The 23,694-nt window shown below is 38.1% G+C and overlaps 1 protein-coding gene across 1 annotated transcript in view; it reads left to right on the forward strand.

The window, feature by feature from the left end:
• Positions 1–23,694, forward strand: part of fras1 (Fraser extracellular matrix complex subunit 1) — a 189,718-nt gene that overhangs the window by 89,657 nt on the left and 76,367 nt on the right. The window contains exons 15-25 of the mRNA XM_077522572.1: positions 2,905–3,048; positions 3,599–3,739; positions 3,822–3,995; positions 13,497–13,637; positions 15,912–16,058; positions 18,546–18,707; positions 19,020–19,166; positions 20,013–20,159; positions 20,325–20,465; positions 21,808–21,948; positions 22,010–22,150. Of these exons, the coding sequence (XP_077378698.1) occupies positions 2,905–3,048; positions 3,599–3,739; positions 3,822–3,995; positions 13,497–13,637; positions 15,912–16,058; positions 18,546–18,707; positions 19,020–19,166; positions 20,013–20,159; positions 20,325–20,465; positions 21,808–21,948; positions 22,010–22,150 (1,626 nt within the window). The remainder of the gene's footprint in view (positions 1–2,904; positions 3,049–3,598; positions 3,740–3,821; positions 3,996–13,496; positions 13,638–15,911; positions 16,059–18,545; positions 18,708–19,019; positions 19,167–20,012; positions 20,160–20,324; positions 20,466–21,807; positions 21,949–22,009; positions 22,151–23,694) is intronic.

The following is a 23,694-nucleotide window of genomic DNA, read 5'->3' on the forward strand; positions in this document are numbered from 1 at the left end:
ATTATTTTAATACACGAGTCTTTGGGGATGATTTTAAATGTGATTTTATGTACGGTATATTTATTTTGATATTGACCGCCGGAATGAGGAAGTGACATCATGTAGCAGCAGCCAATAGAAAAGCAACCTTCAGATGTCGTCGCTCCCATGCTGTTTTTTTTTTTTTTTAAATATGAGGCACAAGTAATAAACATTTTTTAAACTAAAACTAATACTAAAACTAACTAAAACTCAACTAAAACGAAGCATTTATTAAACAACTAAAACTAATAAAAACTAACGAATGAATTAAAACGAACTAAATTTAAAGAAAAGAAAAAAAAATCAAAACGAAATAAAAAAAACTAACTAAAATGAAAATTCCAAAACTATAATAAGGAATTAGATTGGACTGTAAAGTCATACAAAATTATTTACAGAGTGTGATTTATTCCTAGAAATTAAATAAATGACAAATATCAAATGTCAAAAAATAAATAAATACAAAACAGACTTTGTAAAATACAAACACATAAACAATATAATCAATAATTTGGGCAAACTTTTTCACTATTAAAATCATACACACAAAAATATTTTATTATATATGTTTTTACATTTTTTGAGTAAGCACCGTTAAACATGTCAGACTTTAAATACACGTCAGAGTGCAGTTAAGTCAGCATGTGAATGCGCTGACGAGCTTCAGCTTGGTAAACCCCCCCCCAAAAAAACAGCCAGCCTGAGCAAAAAAATAAAATACAATAATTGTTAGCGCCGAAGAACGGGTCAAAAGGCTGCTTGGTGGTATCCCAGCGGAGCCCACGTCACCAAAAGAAAAAAAACAAAACAAAAATCACAAACGACGACGTCAGCGCTCCTTAAAGATGCCAAACACAAACACGTGAAAAACAAACACAACCATAAGCTGGAAATCTTTGTGGCGCTAATGAGGAGGGCGAATATGAATATGAATATGGATGCTTTCTATTTGGAGGCTTCCCTTGGGTGGGGGATGAGCTGGAAAATGCTGCTTGAACAAGTCTTTCGTGTTGTGAGCTTGGATCACACTTACCTAGTCAATCGGATGGGTGGTGTGTCACTCAATTGGTAAATTTGTCAATCAGTTAGTCAATTGGTTATTTAGGTAAGTAGTGAAGTTGATTGGTTAGTTGGGTTCGTCAAAAACAAATCTCGCTGTTAATTGGTTGGGCAGTTTGTAAGTTGTTTGATAGTCAGTTAATTAGTTAGTCCAATTGTCATTCAGTCCATCAGTCATTTGGTAGTGGTAGTAGTAGTCAGCCAGTCAGTTATTTAGTAAGTTAGTTAGCATTTCAATCAGTCAGTCAAGACTTTTTTTTTTTTTTAATGTGTTAGGTTAGTCAGTCCATTGGTAGGTTACAGTGGGTAGTTAGTAGGGTTATTAGTTAAGTCTTTTATGAGTCAGTCAATTAGTTGGTATTTTAGGTTGTTAGTTAGTTGGAAAATGTGATTGTTTTTCAATCAGTTATCTAGTTAGTTAGCTGGCCTGTGAGTCAGTAGTTAATAAGTTGTCATTTAGGTTAGCTGAAAAATATGGGCCTTTTTCAGTCAGTTATTTAGTAAGTTAGTTAGCATTTCAATTAGTTAGTCAAGACTGTTTTGTTTTTGTTTGTTTGTTTTTTAAATGCGTTAGATTAGTCAGTCCATTGGTAGTTTAGATGTCATTTCTGAGTTAGTCAGTTAGGGTCAGTTGTCTTGTGAGTCAGTCAATTAGTTGGTAGTTTAGGTTGTTAGGGTGTTTTTTCTTCTTCAATCAGTTAACAAGTTAGCTAGTCTGTGAGTTGGTCAGTATGTTGGTAATTTAGGTTAGTTGAGAAATATGGTCCTTTTTCAATCAGTCAGTCAGTTAGTTAGTTACAGTAGTCAGTGAACCAGTTAATAAGTTAAGTAGTTAGCCAGCTGGTAAGCTACAGTAAGTAGTTAGTCAGTTGACAATTTAGGGTTAGGGTTAGTACGTACATTAGTCAGTCATTTGGTCAGTCAGTTCAGCTAGTTAGTTGTTAAATTACAGTAGGAATTTGGTCAGTTGACAAGTTAGCCACAGTTCAATCGGGCAGCCATTCATTCAGTTAGTATGGTAGGTAGTAGGAAGTTTTTCATGCAGTGAGTTAGTCAATCAATTTGTCTGTTAGTCAGTCAGTTATTTATTTTGTAAGTCTGTTGTTAAGCAATTAATTTATTGCTAAGTTGAATATTTTCTAATGTTGATTATGCAATACTTAGATGTTTCTGCAAGGCAAGATTCAGTGCTTTGGAAACGTTGCCGTTAGTTGAGGATGACTCCAGTGTAGCTGCTGGTTAAAGAAAAATGTTATGCTTTGCATTCCAAACGTCACACATACTGTTAGTGTGTGTGCAAGCGCCCGTCCCAAAGGTCAGCGTTATCAGTCACTTGAGCGGTCGCCACGAAAATGTCACAAACTACTGCCTGCCCGGCCCGGGAGGACTCTTGACTTTTTGACTTCTTGACTTGTCCTCCTCGGGGGCCTCGGAGGCCGCGTCCACTTCAACTCGCCACTCCTATTAAAACTTCAATTCCACGTTTATTTTCTCACCTTTTGCTCCACAGCACAAATGACTTTTACGGGACAGAAAACGCACTTTGGGGACAAGTGACCACGGTGAACGTATGGGTAGTGAGTGTGTGAATGCTCTTGGTGGGGAGATTGAAGTTTGAGCCTAAATTGAGAAGGACGGGAAAGTGTCTACTTGACAACTTTCAGCTCTTATCACTTGGGGCTACCTACGCCACACGTCGCTTTCCCAATTACACTCAGCGAAAATGAGCGATGGTGCTGCTTCCAATTGAAGCCACGTGGAGGTGGACAAAGGTCTTTGCGTTTTAATGTGCGTCTTTGATGTCTTTGATGATGACTTTGGCAGCCTGCCACCCGTCTTGCGCCTCCTGCTTCCCCGACAAGCCCGAATGCGCGACCTGTCCGACGGGCGGCGCCTTGCATCGCGGGGAATGCGTGTCGGCGTGCCCCGACCAACACTACAACGACGAACACAGCAGCAGATGCAGAGGTAATAATCATGCGAATGGGCAAAAGTATTGGGACGCCAGGGAGACCTTCAATATGTTTGGCCAAATTGCATTTAGTAAAGTATTCATCTTTATCGATCGATCGATCGATCTATCTATCTATGCTATCTATCTAGCTAAGCTAGCTATGTCTGTCTGTCTGTCTGTGCTATCTATCTATCTGTACTAGCTAAGCTATCTATCTAAGCTAGCTAAGCTATCAATCTGTCTGTCTGTCTGTCTGTCTGTCTGTCTGTCTGTCTATCTATCTATCTATCTATCTATCTATCTATCTATCTATCTATCTATCTATCTATCTCTATCTGTCTGTCTGTCTGTCTGTCTGATAGATAGATATATGTCTGTCTGTCTGATAGATATCTATCTATCTATCTGTCTGTCTGTCTGTCTGTCTGTCTGTCTGTCTGTCTGTCTGATAGATAGATAGATAGATATCTGTCTGTCTGTCTGATAGATATCTATCTATCTATCTATCTATCTATCTATCTATCTATCCATCTTTTTATTATTAATATATTATTGTGCCTCTAGGCTGCCACATCTCGTGTGCGTCATGCTGGGGTCCGTCGGCGTCTCAGTGCACGTCGTGCGCACAAGACCTCCTCCTCCACCAGGGGCAGTGTGTGGAGGCGTGTGGCGAGGGCCTGTACCCTCACGCCCACACCTGCCACAGTAAGCGCATACAGTCTATATGTATATATCAATTATTCTGACTCCGTATGATGTAACGCGTGACACTTTTGCATGCTCGCAGACTGTCACCCGTCGTGCCGCCGGTGCGTGGGCCCTCTGGCGTCAGACTGCCGGCGCTGCCTCAAAGCCGCCGAGGTGCTCGTTCCGCAGTCGCGTGAGCTTCAACCGCCGCGTGGGGTGTGTGCGGCGGCGTGTCCCGCCAACAGCTACATGGACCGCCAGCGCACTTGCACAGGTAACGTGCAAGTAAACACGCGTTCGGTCTCTTAGTTAGCTCAGCTGGTTGCCCTGTCGTTCATTCGGTTAGCTTAGTTTCGTTTGTTGGTCAATAAACGTGTCACTGAGATAATCCCGCTGTCAGTCAGTTTGAACCTTTCAGTTAGTTACTCAGTATGTACTTTAGTTTGTCACTCAGTCAGTTGGTTAGCCAGTTAGTTGACCAATCAGACAGCTAGTTACTTTGTTAATCAGATTATCTGTCAATCAGTCAAAAGGCAATTCAGTTAGTGGATTAGTTTTTAGTCAACTAATCAGTCAGGGAGTCACTTAATATGGTTAATTGGTAAGTTAACTGATCCATCTATTAGTTACTTAGGAGTCACTATTCTTCCATTTGTGGTTAACAAATATAGTTGTCTTACATGATACATATTAATTAGAGGTGTCAGGCGATTATAGTTTTTAATCGTAATTAATCGCATGACTTCAATTGTTAACTCATGAGTAATCACAAATTTTATGTTTTAAATGTACAGTAACATATTTTTTTTTCATACTCTTGTTAACATAAAAGTGGACAAAAATGTTAAACTAATAAAATACGGTTGCATCTTTTTGTAATTGATACCGTAACTTCATAATTCATAAAATTAAATTAAAATTAAAAAGAATTATTATACTGTAGAAAAAAAAGTGCGATATTAATTTGTGCTGGGGTTATTTTTCTGCCACTAGATGGCAGACATTGCATTTGTAAGTTGTCGTGACAGCTCAGTGCATTTTTCTTTTCATATTAAGAGCTAACTAATCTTTAACATGAAGTAACTTGTGAAATTCTGCACATTTTAAAAATTGTGAAACACAACTTGACCCCAGTCTCGACAAAGATATACATTATTATTATATTATTATTATTATAAGGGGCGATCATTAATCGCGCGTTTAAAAAAAAAAAAGGAGTTTAAGGAACTTTAAATTATTCGAGTCCAGGCTCTGGCCTTCCTGGGTGGAGTTTGCATGTTTTCCCCGTGCCCGCGTGGGTCTTCTCCGGGTACTCCGGTCTCCTCCCACATTCCAAAGACACACATGGCAGGTTAATTGTTCGTCTCTGTGTGCCCTGCGATTGGCTGGCAACCAGTCCAGGGTGTACCTCGCCCACTGCCTGTAGCCAGCTGAGATAGGCTCCAGAACCCCCACGACCCTCGTAAGGAGCAAGCGGTTCAGAAAATGGATGGACGGATGGAACTTTAAATTTAATTCAAAATTAACGTACTCATTTTGACACCCCTAATATAAATACAAAAAGTCATTAAATCGGAGTACTCATGTCTGCATCAGTAGAAACGTGAGCCGCTGTTGTTAAAGAGTTGCCTAGCAACGCTTCTCGTCGCACACGCCTGTTCATCAGTCTATGTTGAAAGGATATCCTTGTGTCGAGGTGTTACGCGTTGATTACCGTCATCATTCATGAAAATTATCCAAACCACGTGTAGTGGGCTGCAGTGCGTTTGTGTCTACAACCACGCAATATGCCAACAGCTTGCCGATTGATATCATCGTGCATGTGTGTGTTTGAAAATGGGTTTGTTTGTGAGTGTGAAATAGTCGTTTGTAATGGCCTCATTTTAAGGTCGTTTTAGTGCACACACGCTCACACGCGGCTTCTTACTGCCAGTCTTTTCTCCGAGACATTAAGCAGGACGACCACAAAGAGGGAGAAGTTGTGATGCGTTTGGTTTGACCGCTAAAGTGACGGTGTGAAATTGTATCCACTTAGCAACCATCTCCGTCTTTGAGGGTCATCCAGCGTTCAGGATCTCACTTTTTGGCAGATGTTTCCATCTTTTGAAGGTCATCCTACATTCAGTAGCTCACTTTTTGGCAACCAGGTTTTTTTTTGTTCTTTTTTTAAATGCCCGCTTTGACTCATTGATGTTTTTGTTTCTGAGACCAGAGGAAGTCCAAAATCAATAGCAGGACTACATTGGAATGTTGTAAATCTAATGCTGCATTTGAGGGTGGTCGGAAGTGGGACTTTTCAGGGTTTAATCCAGGAAGTGTGTACGGGCACGCCCCCTTGAACTTGGAAATTCCACTTGCGAAGTCGGAAAAAAAGGACCCCAACTTCACCGACGAACTACAAGTGACGTCTCTCTACAATTGTTTCCCTTTTGGAAACACAGACCGTGAATGGTGAAACACAATTTACTCGAGTATAAAACTAGACAGCTTTCTTCATTCATAAATATTGGACATAACTTCACGTAACGCAACATACGTGACAGAAATTTGTCTTGAGTGTTATCATTAAAAAAAAACATGATGATTATTGTGGGAATGCTGAAAGCATCCCACGTTATTCAGATTTTTATTCTCCTCCATTTTTTTGCCGAAAAACAACTCCCACATAATACTACCGATTTACACCGTTCAAATTCAACTTGCTTCAAAAATTCACGCCTTCCGGGGTGTATATATCGTCTGATTCTGCCTTACTTACAAGACTCGCACAATTTGACATTAAAGATCACATTTTCCCCATTCATTTTCAATGGGACTGACAGTGCACTTCTTGTAAGTCCCACTTTCCACTACCACTTCCATACATACAACTGATCATCATTACCAGCTCTGTGATACGGCTCAGTTCTTTTTATTTGTTTATCTTTCAACTTGAATGAAAACTTTGTAATTTTTACACAATTTATCTTTCAATTTACTTCGGAAGCATTCAGCTATTGGCATTCAGCTTTCAGCATTCCCACGCAATTTCTCCAGAAATTGTACTTAGTCTAGTTATTCCATCAAGCTCTGTGTTGCTCAGGTACGAATAGTTGTGGTGTGTGTGTGTGTGGGTGTTTTGTTTGTCGCGGCTGTCTTTCTGGCAAGCGAGCGGGGCCGCACGCCGCGGGAATAATCGCAAATCGATGGGTAGCATTTGGCTTTGTTGGCCTTCATTCGTCTCGGTGACCTCGCGGGGGCCGAAAGCGGTGCCAACGTGGCCTCAAATTGAATTGTTGTTGTTTGCCAAAGAGCATCAAAAGTCCTTCACGTGTGATCGAGGGAGGCCAAAATTCCTAAACCATGGCCTTTCCCTTTGCTCACACGTTAATTAACATTAACAAAGATGCTAATTCTGGGAGGAAAAAATAGTTCAGTTCAGCTGAAATTGCCTTTAATGTTTAATAAAGCATGAATTTGGATGAAATTGTTTGGTCTTTGCAGAAACGTACATTAGGGCTGCACGATAATTGGAAAATCGTGTGATATGCTATAAGGTTGCCGAATAAAGCGATATCGATATTATTGCGATATTTAACGTGTATCTAAAGAAATGACATTTTTATTATCTAATGAAAGAATTACATTTTTTTTCATGTCGCAAAATAAGCAAACTCAATATAAGCTTAGTTTATTAATTGCAATGACCTCTCGATAATGGCGGTGCACATTTTAGTTACCGGCTGACTGGTCAAATTCAGATCAAAGCATAAAATTCCATATCAAACTTTTTGCATATCTTTGCGATATGCATATTGCAAGAGCCAATATATAGATATTTTTTCGATATGTTATGCAGCCCTGACGTACAATGATTAATTGACTGAATTTTCTTTGAAAAACGCACAAGGCTCATTGAAGATTTGAAATTGCCATTGATGTTCACCAAAAAAAAAAAAAAAATGTTAGGTTAATTCAAGACAAAATCATCGTTAATGTTTATGAAAACGCGTACGTTAGGTTTGGCCAAGACTTGGAAATTTCATTTACGGTGACAAAAACTTTAACTAGGTTCACATAATTGTCTTGGATGTAAAAAAAAAAAAGTACATAAAAAAAAGTTAACTCTTTGACCACCAAAAACATTTAATAACGATGAGTAAAATCACGATGTATGCCGCCATAAATGTTAAATGACGTCGTCTGTTTTTGTATTTATTTATTTATTTTTTAAATCAATGTGTAGTGCAACGTCTAACTGCGGCGCTGCCTGGTCAATGGGTTGTGGAATCAAAAGCAGTCACAAACTATGGCCAGCAGATGGCAGCATTGTGTCTCTTTTCAATGGAGTGCCGGTGTATGGAATTACAATGAAACGTGACGAAATCTGCATGAAATCGAATGTTTTCAAGGATGACATCAATGCCTTTGTCACATTAAACTTAATTCACAGAGCGTCACGAAACAAAAAATATTCGTGTCAAAGTCACTGTTGTGGAGAAAATTTATCTTTTCACAAAAGTTTACTTTCTCCTTATTTTTCCAATTTTCACTTAAATTACCTACTTTCAAATGGTGATTACTAAAGAACGAATGAAAGAATGGAATGCGATCTTTACTATGGTACCCTCCTTGTACATGTAGTACAAGCACACAATATTCTGTTTGCCTTGAAAGATGAGTTAAAATGCTCAAAATCGGTTGTCAGGGTTACATGTGACATCTATTAAAGACGACACAAAAAGGAGAGAAGACACTTAGTTCGGGACTCGTGAGGAGAGAGGAGAGGAACTGACCGATACAGTTCACTCCTGCACTCTCTGAAGATTCCTGTCCTCACCCTCTCTGTTTTCCACGCCCTTTCCATGCCCCTAATTACATGGGTGTTCCAACTCTAAAAAATGCAAATGTAAATGCAAGGCATAGTTGGAACACAGTGTACTTGTTTGTCTATTTGTTTTGCATGTGAGTGGAAGATTGCTGAGTACATGTGGTCAAGGTCAAGTTTGCAATCATTTCTTAACAGAAAACAGGCGACCTCAGCAGACTGTCTCGAACCATTCTGCTGCATTAGATGTTGTGGTTCTTCAGCTTTTTGTGTCATCATCAAATAGCTAGTCTATGTGATTGTGAGTGGGAACAGAGCAAAGCATTCTTCATTGCAAGCAGAAGCAGTTCTTCATTGCAGCAAATGTATGATAACTTAACCTTATTCCTACATCGTTTTTTTGTTTTTTGTTTTTTTTTTGTTTTTTTTTAATAACGTGTGGCAGTAAAAGAATTAATGTCATCAAAGACAAAAACATATCTTTAATGGTTACAAAACTGCTGTCTTTGTCTGTCTTTGATGTTTATTGTTAATTTTGTTTGATTTACAGTTGTGTGTATTGCTGTAGGCCCGTGTTTGTGTTTCGTGTGTGTGTGTTCTCCTCCTCCTCCACTGCCCCGAAGCGAAGTACGGAGATGGCGCCTTGAACAAGCACACCAGACTGTCAGACTCCAACATTTACACTTATGCACACACGTAAACACACACACATACACACGCACAGATGACAAGTTAACAGAGAGCGGAAATTCCGGATTACAAGTCCCACTCGTCTCCTGTCATAGACAAAGAAATCCAAGCATGTCTTAATTATTGCTAACGCACACATCCTTGATCATGTAAACTGTTTTTGATGTTTACAAAATGCACGAAAGGTTCATTGAAAAATTTCAACTGTTTTTGATGTTTGCAAGCGTGCACATTTTAGTTTCACTGAAAACCTTGGAATGTTCTCTGATGTTTGAAAAAAACATTGGTTTCTTTGAAGGCTAACTTGTCATTGATGTTTGCAAAATATATGCTTTATGTTAACTTAAGACTGACGTGTCTTTGATGGTTACAAATACACCGGGTTTGTTTTTAGACAAGCTTGTCTTTGTTTACAAAATGTACATTATGGTCGCTGAAGAAAAAATTGTCATTGATGTTTGCAAAATGTACACGTTAGGTTAACTTAAGACTGAATTGTCTTTGATGGTGACAAAAACAGTTGTTTGTAGACAACCTTGTCTTTGTTTACGAAATGTACATTATGGTCGCTGAAGAAAAAATTGTCATTGATGTTTGCAAAATGTACGCGTTATGTTAACTCAAGACTGAAGTGTCTTTGATGGTGACAAAAACAGTTGTTTTTAGACAACCTTGTCTAAGATATCCTATTGGCCCTTGAATGCTCTGAACCAATATTATGACAGCTTTTTCATGTTGAGAAAAAAAACCAACTTAAGTTTCGGTATGGTATCGGTATCGGCCGATACTGCAAAGCTGGGTATCGGTATCGGGGGCCAAAAAAACGGTATCGGAAAAACACTAGTTTTTAGACAAGCTTGTCTTTGTTTACAAAATGTACATTATGGTCGCTGAAGACAATAGTCATTGATGTTTGTAAAATATACGCATTAGGTTAACTTGACTAAAGTGTCTTTGATGGTGACAAAAACACCGGTTTGTTTTTAGACAAGCTTGTCTTTGTTTACAACATGTACATTATGGTCGCTGAAGACAAAATTGCCTTTGATGTTTGCAAAAACACTTTTGAATACTTTGTTCCGATTGTTGGAATTACTGAAAGCTTAAATGTCCTTGATATTGACAAAAATAGTGAGTTTTTGGAAGACTAACTTGTCTTTGTGTAGAAAATATGTAAGGTTTATTGGGAAGAATATTTGTTGTTTCTGAAATCATGCCCACTAAGTTTCACTGAAGACTAAATTGTTTTTGATATTTACAAAACATTTGTTTCAGTCACTAACGTGTCTTTGATGTTTACAACAGGATTTACCATAAGTTGTGTTTGCGAAACATCTGTTCCTTTGAAGACGAAATTATCTTTGTGTACAAAAACACTTTAAATCCTTTTTTTTTTTTTTTTAAAGAGCTCAGAATTGTTCATTCGGTAGTCTTACCGATTCAACGTCTTATCATCATTGCTCTTTTTTTTTGTGTGTGTGTGTGTATGTGTGCGTGCGTTTGCGTGTGTGCGTTTGCGTGCGTGCGTTTGCGTGCGTGCGTGCGCGTGCGTGCGTGCGTTTGCGTGCGTGCGTGCGCGCGCGTGCGTGCGCGCGCGTGCGTGCAAATATGTATAAATTTATACTCATTAATTCACCTAAAACCTTATAAATATCCCATTACCCTTCACCTTAACCAGGTACTTCAGAATCTTGCCAGAGTCGTGAGGTTCAAATGGTCAGGAGACCAGAGAAAAGGTCAGAAAAAATAAAGAGAAAAGAAAGATAAATCAAAGTGAAATCCAGCACCGACCAAACACTTCCTGCCTTCCCCATGGTTACAAAATCAAAGTCTTACGCCAACCCCGGAAGCCTCTAAATTCCAACAAATTAGCGAGATCTCAAGAGACCAGAGGAAAAACTAAAGAGAGGAAGGAGGGAAGGATAGATAAAGCAAAGTGAGATCCACAGACACCAGCACCCACTGATTCAAGGGGCTGTGGGAGGGAGAGGCAAATTCTGTTTGAGTTTCAGTAGATGCTGGTGCGATGGATCTGGCATGCATAAGGACCACCACCAAAGAAAGAAGCCGTCAACCAGCAAAGCGAGCACCGCCCCCCCAATCCTCCCCCTTATTATTAATAATAATAATAATAATATATTTAATAATTTGATAATTTTATATAATTATATGTGTTTGAGTCACTAATCTGTCTTTGATGTTTACAGCAGGATTCACCTTAAGTTGTATTTGTATTTTAATACTTTGTTTCCGAATGTTGGATTCATTGAAAGCATAATTGTCCTTGATATTGACAAAAATACCGAGTTTTTGGAAGTCTAACTTGCCTTTGATGTTGTACAAGATTTGTAAGGTTTGTTGAAAGTTTATTTGTTGTTACTGAAATGATGCCCGCTAAGTTTCACAGAAGACTAAATTGTCTTTGGTATTTACAAAACATGTTTCAGTTGCTAACGTGTCTTTGATGTTCACAACAGTATTCACCTTAAGTTGTATTAGATGTTTGCAAAACATTTCTTTGAAGACGAACTTACCTTTAATGTTTGCATAAATATCGGTTTAGTTGAAGGCTAACTTGGCTTTGATGTTTACAAAAATCATTAAGTTAATTGAAGACCAAATTGTCTCTGATGTTTACAAAACCATAGTCTTTTTTTTGGAAGACTTACTTATCTTTGATATTCCAGAGAAACCTTACACTAAATGCTTCAAGCGCGAGTTGGTCTCTCCTCTCTCCCGCTGAAAAAGTATAAATCAGCTGCGGCGCCCGCCTCGATACCGAACTCAATGCATCATTGCGATCGTTGCTGCAAAATCAGCCTCATCGACTGGCAAAATTTGTCCCGAATCAGCAGAAAAAGTGAGTAATGAAGCTGATTCCGTGCAAGAGGGTGAGCTTGATAATGTACTGCGTCAAGCCAGGGGATGCTCATATTAATCAATACGCGCTCCAACTTTATGCATCACACTTTAACATGGAGAAATGAGAGCGCACCGAGGAATCAAAATGTCTGGAAATGTTCCATTTAATACAGCAATCCAAGAACAAAAAAATCATTTACAGAGCCATTGCTGGGTTATTTGTATCTGTATTGGTTATTGTATTTGATTTGATCCAAGATTTGATAAATACAAATACCAAGTCTAATTTTCAACCCAATCTGCTGGGTCAAAATAATTGATCCAACCTGCAAATGCATTAAAGTGTGATCGACAATGTTATTTGATGTGACCAAAAACGTACGTGTCTTTGATTCATTTATTATTATTGTTATTATTATTATTATTATTATTATTATTATTATTATTATTATTATTATTATTATTATTTATTTATTTATTTATTTATTTTTTTACCGGACACATTGCAGGACGAATACCTTAATTGGCACCTAAATTTGCAACTATACGTTAGTCAACGCATGTAGAAATGTACATTCGCTTTATTGAAGCTTTAAGTGTCTTTGATGTTGACAGAAATGTGTGTAACGTTCATTGACGACTAACTTGTCTTTGATTTGGTTGATTGGTTGTCTTTGTTTACAAAAAAGGATGTCAGTTTCACTGAAGACTAAATTGTCTGTTTACAAAAATGTGTTCTACAAAATGTACATTAGGTTCACTGCAGTCTGAAATGGTCTTTGATATGCATAGATTCTTAGATTCACTGATGACTAGTGCCTCTGATGCTTCACGCCAATGTATGCCAGGTTCTGTTTCATGTACAGCGCTTTGTGTACAGCAATGCTTGTTTTAAAGTGCTTTATAAAAAAAAAAAAAGTTGAGTTGAGTTTGTTAATACCACTTTCTTTTCTGTCTGATGTTTGCAAAGTGTAAAATAGGTAAATTGAAGACCGAATTGTCAGTTTGGAAGAATGGGTGTTGATTAATTGAAGACTAAATTCTGGCATTTACAAAACTTACATCACTTTACAACAAATGAGGACTTGGGAAAGAAGTCTTTGATGTTTACAGAAAGTTGCATCTTTGACCTTGAAAATGTGCATTATGTTGATTGGTGACACTAAATTGTCTTTAATTTAATTAATATAGAAGTTAGCGTCATTGTTGACTAAAAAAATTGTCTTTGATTGCACAAAAACGGGTGGTTTGCTGAAGACGAACTTTTCTGATTGGAAAATCAGTCAAAATCCAGTAAACCAGCCGTGTGCAAAGGGGGTTGCTTCAGTGAAAATGGCTGCGAGTGAAGGAGTCAATATTTATAAAAGCACGTAAATTAGTTTGGTTGAACATTGTTTTTCTTCTTCTTCCTTACAGAATGTCACGTGTCCTGCTGGCAGTGCACAGGACCGTCTGCGGACAACTGCACGTCCTGTCCTTCACCATCCAGTTTACACGAGGGACAATGCGTGCACGCGTGCCCGCCAGGATTCTTCATACAGGACGGCCAGTGTCAAGGTCATTTATTAGGCTTTCAAACGACACTTTCAAGCTAGGGTTAGGCTTTTTTAACAAGACTTCCAATTATAATTTTGAGGTCGAAGCCACAGATAGGGTTTGGATTAGGGCTCATTGTTGATCTGAAGGAAAACAAGATAAAGAAGAAAGCTAAATGTTCGCCTGACACTCCCAAACGGACTTTGGCCAAAGACCAAAAAGAATCCGATTGCTTGTTTGGACAGCAAAGTAAATGACCCTTCTTTGCCTTTTTTTTTTTTTTTTTTTTTTTTTTGCTCTCAACTTCTTCACTGGTTGAGTAGCTCATTAGGCGCTACGCACACACACGTAAATGTATTTGTGTCTGACACACAAGAAACTTCAATTGAACAATTCTGCTGTTGTTGACTTAAACCAGCACAGAATCCATTCTGATTATTGTGGGAATGCTGAAAGCATCCAACATGCTATTCGGATTTTTATTTTCCTCACTTTTTGCCGAGAAACAACTCCCACGTAATGCTTCCGATTTACACCGTTCAAATTTGAACTTGCTTAAAAAATTCACGCCTTCCGGGATATATATCATCTGATTCCACATTACTTACAGTACTCACACAATTTAACGTTAAATATCAACTTTCCCCCATTCATTTTCAATGGGACTGACAAACTTTTTCTAAGTCCCTTTCCATGCCCACTTCCATACATACAACTGATCATCATTAGCAGCTCTCTGATACTGCTCAGTGGCGCACTTGGTTAAGTGCATTGTCCAGTGACCAGGAGGTCCCGGGTTCGAATCCCACCTCTGACTGTACATTGCAAATATATCCAAGACAATTATGCTTGGTGATATAACTGTATACCAACTGACTATCATATTAGGAAATACATTACAATTTCACTGAAATGATTAAATGGAAGTTGGCTTTCATTAGATGGCTGTTTTTAAAATAAATATGCCATTAGCCATGAATTTGAACAAGGCAAGTTAGCTCAGACGTTAGAGCAATTTCTTCCCCCATGGAGAACATGGGTTTAAACCCCGCTTGCAGCACATTTTAGTACATTTAATGGTTTTATACCAACTGACTATGATTAAATCCCACCTTAGGCAGATTGAAGTTCAAGTTTTCGTCTTATTCATTTATCTTTCAACTTCAATTAAAACTTTGTAATTTTCACATAATTTATCTTTCAATTTACTTCATAAGCATTTATATTAGCATTCAGCTATTAGCATTCCCACGCAATTTCTCCAGCAATTGCGCTTATTCTAGTATCCTAGTTAGTGTTAGTTAAGGTTTCAAATTTGGATTTAAACTCGGGGTTGAGATTTACAAGACTTTGGGGTTTTAATCTCGGTTTACTGTTTCAAACAAATGTTAAGGTTTCTACTTGGGGTTTGCTAATCTTTGGATTTCAAGTTTTGGTTTTAAGTTAGGGTTTTGAACTGTGTTAGTGTTTAGTGTCAGAGTTAGGGTTTCTATTTAAAGGTTGAAGATCAAGTTCTAAGTTACGGTTTCATGCCAGTGTTGGGGTTACAAATGAGTGTTTCCTAAGGTTTTATGTTCAGGTTTCATGCTTATTTTAGGGTTTCAAATTAAGGTTTCAGCAAGGACGACTGTTTACAAATTATGGTTTGAAAACCTTGGATAGGGTTTCAAATTGGGTTTTCAAGACAGGATTAAGGTTTCAGATTAGGATTTGAAACCCGGATAGGAGTTCCAAATTGGTCTTTCAAGGCAGGTTTGTTGTATCAACTAAAAGTTTGGGTTTCAATTGAAGGATTCAAGTTGTAGTTATGGTTTTATGTTAGGGTTTCAACCGTTAGCGATTCCAATTAAGGTTTAAAGATTGGGTTGCGGTTTCAAATTGAGGTTTTGAAGCCACAATTCGGGTTTCAAATTAGGATTTTAAACCTGTGTTAGAGTTTTACATTAGAATTTGAAAAAAGAATGAACGTTTTAAAATTAGCATTAGCCTACAAGTAAATGGATTTAAAGATTTCAAAGTATGGTTTCAAGCCTAAGCTAGGGTTTCAGATTGGAAATATCTCGCTGTTCTGTTTGTATATACTTACCTTGTGTATTAAGTACATGCTATATACTGAAAATAAATTTGCTTTGCCTACAGTTTCAAAGGATTAGGGTTGGGACTCAAACTGAGTGTTGTAAATTAGGGTATAAAACCACGTTTAATATTGTAAATCAGGGTTAGGGGTTCAAATTATGACATGAAGCCAACGTTAGGGTTGTAAATCCGATTTTTGATGTATTCTTCCTCCACCAGCCTGCCACCCATCCTGCCAGACGTGTATGGGCACCTCGCAGGCCGACTGCACCTCATGCCCTCCGCTGGCCGACCTTCAAGCGGGCCACTGCCGGACCAGCTGCCAGGAGGGCCGCTTCCTCTACGCCTCCACTGCCCAGTGCCTTGGTAAGCTCGTTGTTTACCGCTAAGTCTGTTAGCTTCATGCTAATGCGAACATATAATGGGAGCGTGCTTACAAATAGCATCTAGTGTATGTGGCAGGCTCACAACCCTTTGAGCAACGGCTATTTGAACAATACGTCAACAGATAACATAATACTCGCATATATTCTTTTTTCTTTGAAGATTGATTGCAATTATTGAAGCTTACTGTGTCTAAGTATGTCTTTGGGCAAGATTATAGATGTATATTAATATTAACAGGGATTGGTACACTTGTGATTTTGTACAAAAAAACCTTTAAAGTGTGCACAGAATGCTATTTGCCGTATATGCTCCCTCTTACATGCTCCAGTTAATACGTGAGTGGCAGCATTTTGAGCTACTTAGTGACGTTTGAGACAACTCATATTGTTAGAATGAGCACACTTTTACCCACTCGGAAAACAATCATGCGTTCAATGAAATGGAAATGAAAAATGTCGCATTAGCGCTTCCCCCTGCTGCTGCTGTTGTTTTCATCCTCACTGGGTGACAAAATGACTTTTTAACTATCAGGACCGCTTGCTGAAGATGGAAAAACAATCTGAGGAGAATCAGGACGGCGGGTGGTGAGCGGGCGCAGACTTTTAATTACACTTTCTGATGACACGCGTTGTTCTCGCTCGGTTAAGCGATGCGCCTGCGCAGATTTACGGACACGCGCTGGCGTCAGGAGATCGCGCCCAGGGTCAAGTCCAGCCAAAGTGTTAGTTAATAAAATATGCCTTGTGGGGTCATAAAAGTACAGCAGTCATTATTTCATCGCCGCCGGCGCCACCGCCACCTTCACACTCCAGTGGCACAAACGCGCACACACACGCACTCCATTATCCTCTCGTCACATTGTGGTTTATTTTAAACGTGGCAGTTTGTGTTAATTATCCACGTGTGACGATTGTTTTTCCCTTCCTCTCAATTTACACATTCGTCTGGCTAGCTAGCTACTGTAATTTATAACGCTAACCTTTCAAAACCTAATTTGAAAGCTATCTTGCTAGCTAGCTTCGCTATCCATCTTGCTAGCTAGCGCAAAACTTAATTTGAAAGCTCGCAAGATAGCTGAAAGGTTACAAATCACAGTTACGGTTGCTAATAGGGTTGAGAACTAGAGTTAGGGTTTGAAATTAGATTTCAAACTAGGGTTAGTGTTTCATATTCATGTTTCATGACAAGATTTTGGTTTCAAATTAGGTTGTGAAACTTGCATTATGGTTTCAAATTGGGATTTCAAGACAAGGTAGGGGTTTGAAACATGGGTTAGTCTTAAATTAGGGGTCCAAGGGCGGATTAGGGTTTAAATAAAGGTTCAAATAAGATTAGGGTTTGAAACTGTAATTTATGATGCTAACCTTTTAAAATCTAATTTGAAGCTATCTTCCGAGCTAGCTTCACTATCCATCTTGCTAGCTAGCTCCAAACTTAATTTGAAAGCAAGAAAGATAGCTTTCAATTTAGGCTTTTGAAAGGTTACAAATAAGTTACGGCTACTAATAGGGTTGAAAACTAGAGTTAAGGTTTGAAATTTATAGTTTAAAGACAGATTTACAGTTTAATATAAGATGGTGTTTGTTTTTAGGAATATGATTTCAAACAAGGGTTAGTACTTCATATTCATGCTTCATGACAAGATTGTGGTTTCCAATTGGGATTCCAAGACAATGTTGGGGTTTGAAACAAGGGTTAGTCTTAAATTAGGGGTTCAAAGGCGGATTAGGGTTTTAAATAAAGGTTCAAGATAAGGATTAGGGTTTCAAATTAGGGTGTGAAATTTAGGGCTATGGTTTCAAATTGGGGTTTGAAGACAAGGTTGGGGTTTGAAACTAGGTTTAGACTTAAATTAGGGGTTCAAAGGAGGTTTAGGGTTTCAAATGAAGGTTCATAAGGATTAGTTTTGAATTTGGGTTTGGGATTCAAATTAGGTTTTAAAATCAGGTTGTTAAGATGTTAAATTCAGGTGGAAAGCCAGGGTTGGCGTTTGAAACAAGGGTTACAGTTTTAAATTAGCGTTTCAAGACAGGTTAAGATTTCAGATTAAGGTTTCAAGACAGGATTGGTGTTTTGAAACTTTGGTTTGGCATTCAAAGGGTTTGGACCTTTTAATATGCTTCATGCCAAAAACAGTTGGGTCAAAAAATAACCCAATTTGGGTAAAAAAGGGATCAAACTGCTACTTGATTCAATTTCACAAAAAAACTTTCTATTTATATATTGTATATTTTGATTTGTTTTGCTTTGTTTTGTGTTTTAATCTAAGGTTAACGTTTCAGATAGATAGGGTTGAAAATTCTTGTTGCGGTTTGAAACTTAGCTTTTCAAATAATGATTTCAAAACAAGATTAAGCTTTCAAGATCAGGTTAAAGGTTTTCAAATTAGGTTTTGAAGCCAACGTTAATCGGGTGTGACTTGGTGACACTCACCTCGACTGCTGTGTTTTGTTGGTTTTTGTCCAGAGTGCAGCCCCGATTGCCAACGGTGCACGGCCGACCTCCAGACGGGCGTCGGCAGCATTTGCCTGTGGTGCAAAGGAGCCGACGTTGGCGCCTTGTTGCTAGGCGACCACTGCGTCCCCCGCTGTCCGAGGGACCACTACGGCTGGCACGGAGCCTGCATGCGTAAGAACCTCCTGGAAATGGCACACGATTATAAAAATAGGATTTTCTTCCAAAACAAAAAATGTGACATCATTGTCAGAAGAAATGCAACTCTTCTGGGAAGATGCTATTTCTTTTCTTGGAATAAACGTGACTTCATTCTTTCTTCTCGGAAGATGCTCCTTTTTTTTTCTTAGGAAAATATGACTAAAATGGTGGTAAAAAATCAAATTAATTGTTAGGGGAAAATATGACTGTTTTCAAAAGATCAAATTTTTTTTTCTATATATTTTCTTCCTGGTGGATGAATCACATTCCTTCCCCCATCCCCAGGATGTCACCTTTCATGTGAGGCATGCAGTGGGGCGGGGCCTCTTTCCTGTACTTCCTGTAACGCCCCCAGCGTTCTGCTGCCCTCCGGGGAGTGCGCCCCCCGGTGTCCGCTGGGTTACTATGACAACGGCCGCAGGGTCTGTGAAGGTCAGTCCAAACAACAATCTGTTTTTGCAATTTGACCTGTCAGCTCGTCACCATAAGTAGAGCAGTTTGTGCCCTTTTGTCCCTTATGGGCCACCATATAATATATCAAAAAATGATATTCAAGAATTTCTGGTATGTGTCAACTATGCCCTGTGTTTGTCTTGGAAAACAAATGAGATTTTATTTTTATAAAAATATTTCTTTATTAATTATTTATTATATAAAAATTCAGACTTTATTCTCATAAAATGATAAAAATTCCATGAAAAATAGCACTATATTTCTTATAACATTGCTCTTTGCTCCACAAATTTGCACCTGTTTTCTTGACAAAACTATATATATATATATATATATATATATATATATATATATATATATATAGTTCATGTATTTTCTCCAAAATTAATTTTATTCTCATCAGATTAATATTACTTTATTCTCACCTAAATGACATTGTTTGCCTTGTAAGATTACACATTTTTTTAATTTTTCTCTAAAATCCACAATTTTATCCTCATAAAATTACGACAAAATTAAAAAAAAACAAATACAACTTCATTTTTGGAAAATACTGTCATATTTGACATTTTGAAAAATAAATCTATTGATTTTTGCAACTTTTTAAAATTAACTTTACTCTCAAAAGATATTTTTCTAAATAGAAAAAATTCGAATCTCTCAAAAAATGAATTTATTCTTGTGAAATTACTTTAAAAAAAATCTATTTATTCTCAGAAAAAAAAATAAAATTGTAGTTTCTGCTCTTATTTTTTATTGTGAGACTTGTGAGCTGACTTTTTTTTCTTTTTTCTTTTTTTTTTTTCTTTTGTAATATGTTGACAGCATGCGATCAGCAATGCCTGACATGTGAGGGGCCGGACGCTTGCACGTCCTGCCGTGACCCCGCCAGGGTGCTGCTGTTCGGCGAGTGCCAGTACGAAACCTGCGCCCAGCAGTACTACCTCAACGCCACCACACGCACCTGCACAGGTAACTTTGACGAACTTTTCCCAAAATTCCCATGTAAAACTCTAAGAACAATTGCCAAAATTTAACAAAAAACAATAAAGATTCAATCATTGACATCATCACTCAAATACTCCATTTAATGTTTTTATTATTTTTGATTAATTTATTTTTAATTTGATTGTGCAGAGTGTGACTGGAGCTGCAACGCGTGCCGAGGGCCCCTGCGCACTGACTGCCTGCAGTGCATGGACGGCTACGTGCTGCTGGACGGCGTCTGCGCCCACGGATGCCCGCCGGGATCCTACCGGGATGGAGACGGATGCCTCGGTCAGTAGGCGAGCGCACCGACCGCATCCGTCATCGTCCGTGCTTTGCCTGCTGTACAAATGAAGCAAAATGTCGCCAGGATAAAGTCGACAAAGGGGGAAAAAAGAAAAAAAAAAAAAAAAAAGCCTTCGCATGAGTTCAGTTTCATTTGAATGCTCAGTTGAAAATTGTGTTTCTGTCAAATTCACAGTTTTTGGACTGCAAAGAATGTCTCATAAAAGCCAAAGCAAATCTTAATTTGCTTAATTACATAAATACATACCAAGAACTTAATTAATCTTTTGCGCAGCTTAATATATGAATTTTGGTTGTTTGTTGTGTTTTCAGAGGCTCCCATGTTGTTTTGTTTCTTTAAGAAAAAAAATAATGTTGCAAAATTACTGATTTTTATTTTTTTTTGCTTCAGAAAAATATGATTTTGAAAAGATCTTAACAAGTTTAATTTATTCTCATGAGGTTACAATTTTATTCTTAGACGATTGCAGATATTCTCCGCTAAAAAATGATCAGATTTTAATTTTAATCTCGTAAGAAAATTAAACTACATTTTGAATGACTTCTAATATATTTTATATTTATTTATATTTAATACTTTATATTTTTAAATCTTATTTTTTGTTTCGTTTTTCTACTTCCACATTTTATGAGCACAAATAATGAATGAAAAAGAAAAAAAAATCAAGTGAAAGATGACTAATTAATGTAATCTTTAAAAATAATAGTAATAAAAATAATAAGAACAATAATAATAATAATAATAATTGTTAAATTTTGTTTTGGGGGAGTACAATTTTAAAATTTTATGATCTCAAAAAGACAAAGAAAAATAAAATTGCAAGCAACCTTTTTCTAACCAAATATGACTGCGATCTTATAAGGTACTTTTTCTTAAAAAAAAAAAAAAAAAAAAAAAAAAAAAAAGAATAATGTTGCAAAATTACTGTTTGTTTTTTTTTTTTTTTAGAAAAATAAGATTTTGAAAAGATCTTGATCAAATTTAAATTATTCTTATGAGGTTACATTGTTATTCATAGATGATTTATTTTCTGACTGACTAATGTAATCTTTGAAAAAGAATTAATCGTTATATTTTTGCAAATGTATTTATTTATTTATTTATTTTTGTGAGAGACACGTTTGTCATGACAACTTTCTTTTATTGTTATTTTTTTACAGCTCAAAATGTCCCAGCTACAAAAAGACAAAAGAGCAGAACAAATCTCTATGAATGATTTTTTTTTTTTTTTGGGTTATTTTTTTGCGATTTTTGGAGGTCGACGCGTTTGTTCCTTCCCACCAACACGTGATGACGCTTGAATGACTTGAATGAATTTTTTTCCAGACTGTGACGACGCCTGCGAGGAGTGCGGCGGTCCCGGTCGGTGCCTGCGATGCCGGCCCCCTCACGCCGCGCTGCGCGGTCGATGTGTGCTCCAGTGCGGCAGGAACTACTTCCTGGATGCCGACGCCAACTCCTGCCAAAGTACGAGCTTTCCGGCACAAGACGCCATCATGAAACGATTGACATTTTTTTATTTTTTCAGCCTGCTCCACCGACTGCGTGCTGTGCGACGGAGTCGGACGTTGCCGAGCTTGTGGGCAACAGAGTTACCTGATGGAGGGATACTGCACCCCCGACTGTGGCCATGGTTACTACGCCCACCAAAAAAGCCGAACCTGCTACGGTAACCGTGCTTTTATATCAAGTTATTGCTTCCATACATTTATTACAGTTCATCTTGTACAGCATGGTTTCTTGACACTTTTTTCGTGGGTCTACTTGTGATAAACTTGCGTACCAGATTTCACGTTAAGTTAAATGGGTTTTGGGGGCTGACTTTTCCATTTTTGGTTGAAGGACAAATCAAAATGGATGATTTTCCTTTCCAAGGCTTCTTGAGATTTTTTTGGTGGGATTACTCTAGATGGACATTCAAACCAAATTTTATGTTGCCAAATGTTTGACAGGCTTAATTTTCAAAAACTCACAGGGGGGGAAGACCCACTTCAAACCAAAATGGTGGACTTCCTGTAGCTTTTACACTGTGTTCTTGAGACTTTTTTGTGAGTCTACTCATGATGAATAATCCAGCCAAATTTTATTTGATTGTGTCAAACAGGTGCTCTGAATTGTCCCTAGGTGTGCTTGTGAGTGTGAGCGGTTGTTCTTCTCTGTGTGCCCTGCGATTGGCTGGCAACCAGTTCAGGGTGTACCCCTCTACTGCCCGAAGCCGACTGGGATAGGCTCCAGCACCCCCGTGACCCTTGTGAGGAATATGCGGTTAAGAAGATGATGGATGGATGGATGGATGTGTCAAACAGGCTTCAGGTGATGAATTGTCACAAACTCTCTCAGAGGAATTGTTTTTGTAAAAGACTGGAAATTACCCTAAAATGGAAGATTTGAACCAAAATGGCAGTTGTCAGGTTTACCTGTTTGTCATCTATTAAATGTGACACAAAAAGGAGAGAAGACACTCAGTTCAAAGCTCGTGAGGAGAGGTACTAACTGATATAATTCACTACTGTACTCTCTGAAAAAAAAATCCTCTCCTCACCCTCTCTTTTTATTTGGTTTCCACGCCCCTAGTTCCATAGGTGTTCAAAGCTCGCGAGGAGAAAGACTGACTGATACAATTCACTACTAAATTCTCTGAAAAAAAAAAAATCCTCTCCTCACCCTCTTTTTATTTGGTTTTACGCCCCTAGTTACATGGGTGTTCAAACTCTAAAAATGCAAATGAAAGGCATAGCTGGAACTTGTTTTTCTATGTGTGTGCATGTGAGTGGAAAATTGTGTGGTCAAGTTTGCAATCATTTCTGAAGACCACAGACGGACTTAGGTTAGATGTTCTTGTTCTTGTGCTCAATGAGTCATCTCCTCATAGGGTTATGTGAGTGTGGAGCAGAGCAAAGCATTCTTTGTTGCAAGCAGAAGCGATTCTTCTTTAAGCAAATGTATGATAACTTATCTTGACAATTATTCCTACAGCAATCTTCGTGTTTATTTTAGGGCTCAGCTTCTTTCGACTTTTTGTGGGTCTACTCATGATAGACATGCCTACCAAATTTCATGTTACTATGTGAAACACACTTTGGGGGGCTGAATTTTCAATAACTCTTGGTGGAATGTGTCTTTGAAGGACCCCTTGAAAATGACTCTAAAATGCTGTCTTTAACTCGTTCACTCCCAGCTATTTTCACAGAAGCAATCCCCTTCACTCCCGGC

This window comes from Festucalex cinctus, chromosome 5 (genome assembly GCF_051991245.1).
Source record: "Festucalex cinctus isolate MCC-2025b chromosome 5, RoL_Fcin_1.0, whole genome shotgun sequence".
Classification (NCBI taxonomy): domain Eukaryota; kingdom Metazoa; phylum Chordata; class Actinopteri; order Syngnathiformes; family Syngnathidae; genus Festucalex; species Festucalex cinctus.